This window comes from Phragmites australis, chromosome 10 (assembly GCF_958298935.1).
Source record: "Phragmites australis chromosome 10, lpPhrAust1.1, whole genome shotgun sequence".
Classification (NCBI taxonomy): domain Eukaryota; kingdom Viridiplantae; phylum Streptophyta; class Magnoliopsida; order Poales; family Poaceae; genus Phragmites; species Phragmites australis.
The window spans coordinates 28,151,372-28,160,550 of record NC_084930.1 but is presented as its reverse complement, the minus strand read 5'-3'; the positions used below and the strand labels follow the sequence as shown (position 1 = coordinate 28,160,550).

General features: G+C 41.2%; 1 protein-coding gene across 1 annotated transcript; it reads right to left on the bottom strand.

Annotated features, from left to right (window-relative positions):
- Positions 1 to 892: 892 nt before the first annotated feature.
- On the bottom strand, positions 893 to 4,993 carry LOC133930564 (uncharacterized). Its single transcript, XM_062377229.1, has 11 exons — positions 4,821 to 4,993; positions 4,556 to 4,617; positions 3,870 to 4,003; positions 3,641 to 3,699; positions 2,824 to 2,847; positions 2,490 to 2,572; positions 2,359 to 2,423; positions 2,112 to 2,161; positions 1,867 to 1,968; positions 1,712 to 1,771; positions 893 to 1,266 (listed from the first exon to the last, which is right to left on the bottom strand). Exons 1-11 carry the CDS (start codon positions 4,821 to 4,823, stop codon positions 1,156 to 1,158), a joined length of 753 nt encoding a protein of 250 aa, XP_062233213.1. The 5' UTR covers positions 4,824 to 4,993; the 3' UTR covers positions 893 to 1,155.
- Positions 4,994 to 9,179: the final 4,186 nt, after the last annotated feature.

Genomic DNA, 9,179 nt, shown 5'->3' with positions numbered 1-9,179 from the left:
ACGCCACGTACTCCTCCAGTCCTCCCACAGTTTTGAGGCTAAACTGTGAAACCGCCTACACACTTCTCAAAACGTGACTTGCCTGCTTGCTTACACCTTAAGCAAGCATTTCAATGTCGATGCGTGTACTCCGTTATGCGATCCTGACCGCTGGCAAATCTCTCCAGCTTTCGATCCCTCAGACTATCTTGTCACTTGCACTAACATCCCATTCACTTGATTTTATCAACACGCCGTCTTCACCTATCTTTCATACTTTGCTTGACCTCCACGTGTTCAGCTAGAATCACCCTTAGCTCAGCCCGGCCTCCTTGATCTCCCAACACCAAACACTCCACTTAGCTCTAATCATCCCGCCGTCAACCGTCAAGTTGTATCCATCACCTGCACACCATAAGACGAGCAAACACATATCTCCAACTCTAATTCCAATTAGTCTATAATCATTATACTAAAATAAAATCCCAAATCAATTCAAATCACATTAAAACTCATGCAAAATAAAAAAAAATCATCGAACTAAATAAATACCAATATCAATCACTCATCATTGATAAACTAAGATACATTTTAACTCAAATTCTTCCATTAACTTTCCCACTGTAGAGGATCAGGGTCTAGTAGACCCGAGTACGACCTCTGTCAGTTCACGCATGTGCCGTAGCTTCTCGTGCCCATTCGTGTGTGATTACACTCACTTGGGAGGATTACGCACATGTGCATAGGGACAGGACAACTGGTATCAGGTGTGGACTCCGAGATGTACCAATGAAATACCAAAGAATGCATGAGCATAATTCGCAGCCGTGTCGCGCAATAAGCAAATAGCATACCTAAATGTGGAGTGCTGCAATGCATGAAAAAAAAAAGACTCGGCACAGGATAGAAATGGTAGAGAGCAGAAATTGAACACAGTTGACCACAGTTCCAATTGCAACGAGAAGGTAATCCGCAACCACAACTACCCCTTCCCAACCTAAATTATGTTTTTCCGCGTTCATCAGCAGACTTCATCATACAACAATGTATGTCACCGTTTAGCAAATGGATCGAACAAGGATGCTAGCATACGAGCATTGTATAGACCAAAACGAATCAAGTTTGTACAGCCCAATCATGGTGTTTGGAGAAGTCAGAAAGCAGCCTCCTCGTCGTTCACTGCTTACGCTGAACGAATCCGTTCTCGGTCAGGTATTCCACGAATTCATCTATCAGGTAGGGCCAAGCACCTTCATCGTCATAGTTGGATAACTGTGGATCAATCGTCTACAAGAAAACCATGATTAATTAACAAAAATCAACATGTTCCTCGAATTTAAACGGGAGACATACTGGCTAGGAACAAGACTGCATGTTGCTTCTGTACAGACTTAGCTGCTCAGAGCATAGCTTCACCGGTTAGACCTCAGATATGCAGATGCAGAACTAGCTGGCAACTACAACCAAGGCACATCAGCTAATCGTCCCGAATCAGATGGACTAACCCTCAATGATCTCAATCAAGTGTAGTTGCCAGATTGTGGTGTCATCAACTAACCACCTAAATGCACTATAGTTGAATTCGGGCAGGGGGTGCATGTTTACCCAAAAGGACGCAACTGGGCTTCCAGCAGCCCACGAGGAAAAGGAAGTGAAATGGACATTGGTACCTTACAAATGGACAGAGATACGTTTACACACAAGGAAAGGGAAGTGACATGGACAGAGGTACCTTTACAAATTCCAGCAGCTGGGCCCATGTGTCTCTAGAGATGGCTTTATTATGACTAACCTGAAATTTGAAGAGCTCAAAATGAGCAATAGCAGCATGCGATACCATTAACTTTGATAATGAAATTATGGAACTGCCTTTGACTTGAGTCATACCTTTAGAAACTGACACCAATGATCAAGAAGTGGCCAGTGCCTTTCGGCAAATAGCAACTGCCACATTCCAATGGCAGTCTCCAGAGAGAGAGATTTTTGACCCTAACAAATAAGTAAATATGTAGCAAAAAAGTTCATAGCGAACATCACTATACTATTTTATCGATGAAGACAGTTATTAAAGGCCAAGAAATTCGATTAGCCCCTGTAAGTACTGGAAGAAATAATCTGCAGTTAAGGCTAACCTTTTCCTTTGCCCAAGTGAATGCGAAGTTGTACATCTCACAGAACTTATCTGGATGAGGAAAGAGTAAACACACAGGTTGGATATGGAGAAAAACGAAATCATTCCACACCACGCATCTAATTCTAAAAACCCATTTTGCTGTAAATGCAGCTTATTTATGTTGGAGACTAACATTCTGAAATTATAAGTGGCCAAACTCTAATAAGTAGAACGATATCAAGTTTTGCTGAAAAAAGGAATCTTACGGTCGTCTTTTAGCTCAGCTCGTAATGATGGTAATTTTTCACGGAACTTCTCGATTGAATCGACCCTGCAGAGAACAACTAGATCTTCATCGGTTTCATATAGGAACAGTGGAATTGCAAATGACACTCACCCAATTGACTGCAGTCCACCAATGAATTCCTGCCTAGTAAATTCACACATTGTGGCGGCTTTCATGTGCCATGATATGACAAGCTGTTAAAAGCACAGAGTACTATATGAACTAAGCAATAATGATCCAAAGATGGCGGTGTTTAATTATATAAAAGAACAAGCATATCACTGTAAAATTTGAATTTTCTCTGTATATACTACGTCCAACATTAAATTGAACTGAAGTTAACTTCAAAAGTTGCGGCTGAGGGAGCTGATGCCACATAACTATAATTCACAATCAAATTTTTAGTGAAAATAACAGGCCAGTTCAGAAGGAGCTAAGCACATACCATAACAATGTCCTGAGGATCCACCTGAAAATCAGCACGAAATATGTGCATCAGAAATATATAGAAAGTCGATACCACTGCTACACACTAAAAGGTACTAAACAAAAGGCATACATTACAAGCACCTACCCTGAGACAGAATAAATGGAAAGACGTAAGAAAACTCCACTTTATGTTTTTAAAAAACCCTCGCGAGATAAAGATGCTCTTACATAGAAAATGGTAAATGGAAGTTGCAAAGTCTGAACTGACTAGTCACAATCCAGTCCGATTATTTGCCAGAGGCAAGCACAATGTGGTAAACAATAGGCCACATACAAACACAAAGCGAAGCTAAATTTGATAAAATCTGATCCTAATGTCGAAGAAAACAATTATATGCTAGTAAGATCTATCGCTTCCTTAACATTGAGAGAAACCATAACACTTGAAACAAGCATGAAGTCCTTGTCCAATATATAAGTAAATGTATGCAATATCGCTAAATACATACTCCCTCCAGTTGCAAATATAAGGCGATTGGAGTCCATGCCAATTGAAAATTCTTGGGTATCAATGCTTAAGTATCTAGATTTGGCACATAAAATTGATACTGTTAAATCCATCATGAAATATAGTTTCATAATAATATATTTCTTTTATGATTTGTAAAAACAATTTCGATAGTAATTAACGGTCAAAATGCTACATCGCATACCATGTCAATATTAAAAATGATTTCTAGCAATCAGATGGAGTATGCAATACATATTCCTAAGGATGAAAATCAAGTGAGTAAATAGAGAATAATTCATAGATAAAAACACGTGCTCCTTACCTGCAGATCATTGCAAAGTTGAGATATTCCCTCCACCATGATCATATCAGCATCAGGTTCTGACAACGAAAACAAGATAAAACGTTAAATCGTAAACCAGAAAGAATCCTAACAGACAAGAGAACAATGCTTCCATGAATAAACAAAAAAAAAAAGATTAATGTACGGGACAATCACGTACAAGCTAAGGAATTAGGATTTAAGGGTAAATTTAGGCAACAGATAATACCTTTGTATCTGTTGTAAATATTTTCAAGATGCCGAGTATTGGCTACAGAAATCTGCGGTTGGTTATAGAAAAAGTCAAACGCTCCTTCCAAGTGCCAATCACTAGCTTTCAGTGCCTGAAGGGCAACCTTCTCACTGCGTCAGATGACAAAAATGCTTACTAAAATCGTGACAAATGAAGCCCTTAGTCCTTACTCCTTAACCAAATTGATGTTATAACACCAAAAAAATGATTATTTGCAAAAACAAGAAGCCAAGCACATTTGAATCTTGAATTCTAAAGCTAGTAAGACTTCTATATAAGTACACGCACATGAGAGATGAGAGAAAATGTACCAACTTTTAGAACAAAACATGGATTTCTATATAAGTAGTACTTGATACAAGGTGGCCGACAGAGAACAGCTTTTTTGTGTGTGCAGGGATGGGGGGATAGTTACCAAATTTTTTAGAAGAAGATCCCTTCAAAAAAAAATTATAGCATGCAGTAAATTCCCCCTTAGATCAAAACAAGCACATCATAACATGGATTTCCAGCAAGTTTATTAAGTACACTATGATGGATATCAGTAAGTCATTTACCATCTAAGATGCCCTATAACTAAGCTACAGCTACCACGCACGTCACCACAAATTCCAGTCCCTAAGGCCCACAAATCCAATTCAAAACTAATTAATCAACCGCACCTGGCGCCGGTTATGGTCATGAACTGCTGCACCTTGTCGCGGCTTCCTCTCCCCAGCTTATACTGCACAGTGCACACACATATCAGATTCCAACAATTCACACATCAGATTAGACCGGTTAACCCACGAATCGGACCGTGGAAAGAACAGAGACGGGAGCAATTCTCGCACATAAGCCGATTCAAACACCGAGAAAAATCTCAAAAAAAAAAAAAAAAAACAGGGGCAGTCGGGAGCAAAGCAGAGACGGGCGGTAGAGACTAACCATCTTGGATCGAGTCGCGGAGAGGATGCTTGGGAGGGGAAGGGGGGCGCGAGGTCAGGGGTTCCGCGGCGATGCTTGAGCTCTTGGCGCTTCCTCCCCTGGCTCGACTCACTTTTATTCCTCTCCCTCTCTCTCTCTTTCTCGCTCTCATCCAGCGTGGCGTGTGTACGCGACCGACGACCCAGGAGTAGAATGACCGAAAGGCCCTCCCGCCCGGCGGCTGCGGTCTAGGTTAGGATTCCCAGTCTCATTTGGTGGGGCAAATGACACTTTCCATTTGGTGAAACCGCCGGCGGGCACGCTGAAGTGCAACGTTGATCACGCTTTCCTTGCCAGTGATAACACAGGAGATACCGGCTGGGTTTCACGTAATGAGCACGGTCACTTTGGTGACGGGGACGTATTATGATACGAGCATGTATCGAGTGCTCTATCAATGGAAGTATATGCCTTTAGGGATGGCTTAACATATGTAATTCAGATGAGTGCTCGGAATGTGATAATGGAAACGGACAGCCATTGTCTGGTTGATCTATGGAGAAATCTGGCAAGTCAACGATGAGATATCTCACTGATTTTAGAAGATATCATAGAGCTCAGTAGGAGTTATTCTTCTTATCAATTGATCTACTCTTGCCGATCATATAATAAAGTTGCACATATTTGTGCACAACCGTGGGGTGTGGCATTCTGAAGCGCCCTCGCTAGTCCGTGATTGTCTAGAGCTAGATTATAATCCTGCTATTAGTTGATGAATGAAGCCCTTTAACTTCATTTTTTTGCATTCAGAGTATTTGGTTTTAAATCCGAAAATAAATTGTTAAATTTTATGCGATGTAGAAGAAACCGAAGTTACCTAATGTACCAAATGGATCCTTAAGTTGGCACGAAGTACCATCATAGTATGGTTTACACACCTGTAATAGCCCAAAATTTAAACAGCTATGGAAATGACTTAAAAAATATCTAAAAGAGCTAGAAATTTTCCCTTAGCTTTCATGTGCATTTTTTTAATTTTCTGCACATTGAAAAGTGCACTTATCAAATTCCTTGAGCATGAGAATAAAAAATGTACTCAACTGGTACATCAATAAATCACCAAAGTTTTTTCTCAAATCTTCTGGAACACCTAGTTTTATGGTGATTTTTCCAAAAAAAAAAAGTGGAGAAGGTTTGAATGGAATTCAAACAAGGTTTGAATTTCTACAAATAAAACAAAAGAAAAACCAAAAGAAAATCCCTAAAACATTACATGGGCCGAGCTCACCTTGGCCCAAACCTTTTCTCTCCTTCCCTCAGCCCAAACCAGCTTGTTGGCCAAATTTCTCTTTGTCCCTCTCCTTCAGCTCAGCTAACCCAACTGCCCACCTCATTAACCTGATAGGCAGGCACGCGGCACGCATGTCATTGACTCAACACATGCCACAACCCATCCATCAAGGTCGTCTCCCTCCTCTCGCAGTTCCTCTCTTTCCTCCCATCTCGCGTGCACACGCACGACAAACACCGCCACCGGACCCCATCTCGTAGGTTATCACTGACGTGTGGCTACCGCACGTCGTCCTCCACTCCTCAAATAGTTGTGCCCCACTCCATCTCTCTCTCCTTGTTGCCTTCATGCCAAAGGCAACGTGGACGGGCAAGCAGCGCAAATGCACATGCGTGCATCGTTGACACTTAATCACGACTGCCTTGCGCAATGACATCTCATCCCAAGCTTCGCTAACCCCACCTTGACATCCTGCGAGCACCTCCATGATCCTAGGCCAACGTGAACCTCGCTCCTCCCTCTCCCCATGCCTCAATGGCTATAAAGCCCTAGCGATTGGGTCATGATCCCCCTTTGACCTCCCTCTCCCTCTCCTTCTCCCTCTCCCACCACTCATAATCAACAGACTCCGTCGGCTTCACCGAGCCAAACCCTTTCTTCCTCGGCACCTGCAGCTTTGCTGAGCCACCATCGACTCTCTGGTGAGCTTGATGTTGTTCCCTTGGGTTTCTTGCTTGCACTCTTTTGTTGGTCAATTCGCGTAGTTCACGAGCAATACATAGTTGTCCCTGAAGTTGTGCAGGACCCTGAGCCAGCTCAAGAGATCAATCAGCGGCAAGGCAAGCACCCCTTGATCACATTGCTCCCAGTTTGCAAAATGTTTATACTATGCATACAATGTTTTTATCGGCCCAACTGTCATTTCATGTGTTGGGTAGACATGTCCTACTTGTATGCATTTACCTGCCTTGTTGTTTTGATTCCTTTACCATTATCGCCGTAAGTTTATGGGATGTTCAATGTCTAAGTCTGCTTATTGAGGATGCTTAGTGTTGCTTAAGGTTCTAAATAGCTAGCTATGGCTATGCAATAGTTGTTTCAAACCTCAAATGCAAAGCAACTGGCCGATCTTCTACTATATAAGCTATAAGCGCTATAACCCTAAATAGCCGCACTATTTGCCATTGCTAGTAACTCGAGATAGCTCCGATATCCTACATATGTACCCACATATCCAAGAAAACAAGTTAATTTTTAAATCCAACTTCGCTAGAAGGCCTAAAAACATTTTTATAAGCTTGGACTATGAGAACACCTAGCAAGACACCATATGTCATTTTTTTCAATGCCTCAACACTTATATTACTGATCGATCAAGTAATTTTGTTAATAATATTATGGCTTATAATCTTACTATATTATATTTAGTGCCCTTATTATGTACAATCTTAATTATTTTTTCAAAACGTGAACTATATTATGAAAAATAATATTTTCCCAAAAAAGTAATACTAAAATGCGACTGAGGATAGCTCCTACTATAGCTAGCGATAGCTTCTATAGCTTTTCTGGAACCGTGCCACAAAGCCACGAAAATCGCAATTTAAAAGCTTGGTCTTGCTTAGTGTTATGGTACGTGTCATTTAGTCTCATAGTTGGGTTGGGATGCTTTAACATGAAAAGTTGGTCAAAATGATAATTAAAAGATCAAGATATCACCTAGAGGGGGGAGTGAATATGCCTGAAAATTAAAATTTCGCATCGCATTAAATAGAATCCAAAACTTCTGGCCTTATATGAAAGTTCTGGGCTCAACTCGGATATTCCGATCACAGAGCGCAAAACTACAAACTACACTTATGCAATTCTATTTGAATCTAAGTGTTACCATTGATCACCAATAATTTCAACCCTTTTCACAAAGCACCGGTAGCCAAAAAATTTCCAACAAGTAGATCGGGGCAATTCACTTAAAAGTCAACACGCACAATAGCGAACAAAAGAACAACAAAAGTAAGCAAATGAGACAAGTAACTTGTTTCCCGAAGTTTGGATCCAAGAATCCTACGTCTCTGTTGAGAAGCTCACAAAGAGCTGGGTCTCCTTCAACCTTTTTCATCATCGAGCAACCACGAAGATCGAGCTCAGAGCTTACTCAAAGTCCTCTTCCCTTACGAAGGTAAGGAGGGGCCTTCACAAACTTTCTTGCGGCACACCACAAGTTTGGATGCTCACAAGTGGCACCTAACCGTCTAGGAGCTTCAAGCTCTAAGAGTAACAAATACGGAATTGATGGCTTGACGATAAACCAAGTGCTCAAAGGTTGGAGATGGAGCTCACTAGCTCTCACACTTGTAATCCCTCACTCTACTCTTAAATTCTTCCAAGAATTAAAGCTTAAGTGAGTGAGAAGAGCTCTAGAGGGCTTTCAATGCTTTTATCTCAGTTTCTTTGGCACTGAATGAGTGGAGGGGTGAGGGGCTATTTATACCCAACCTCCAAAACTAACCGTTACAGTGTATTATGGCATAACCTGGAACTTTTGTGTACTGCCTGGAACTTTCGGGTTGGCATGAGACCATAGAAACCGAGGATCCCAACCCGGAACTCCATCCTGAGGGTCCAGTGTAACTCACTAGAATCCGGAGGTGTAGCAAAAATAGCCCTATCAGGTCATGATTATAATTTTAGTGATTAATGACAGCATAGTTAATAGGACTAACGCGTTTGTCAAGAATATATGCTAGTAGGCCTTATAGATGCAATACATGAAGAAACCACTGAAGCCGGGATAAAGTTTGATTTAATTGAAGAAGTCCCATGGAAAATGACTACACCAAATAGTCCGGTGATACCAAAAGTGTACACACTGGAGTATTATTCAGAAGGATGAAAAACTGAGCTGAAATGAGATTGTACTCACCGGAAGGTCCGGTGATTAGGTGTACACCAGAGCATTTAACAAAAGCTCTGTAACTATCGAAGATTGAATAACAATACACCGGAAGGTCCGGTGATGAAAAGACAGTGCATACCGGAGTATTTTCCAGAACTCAAAAAAGATGAAGCTATATACACCAGATGGTACG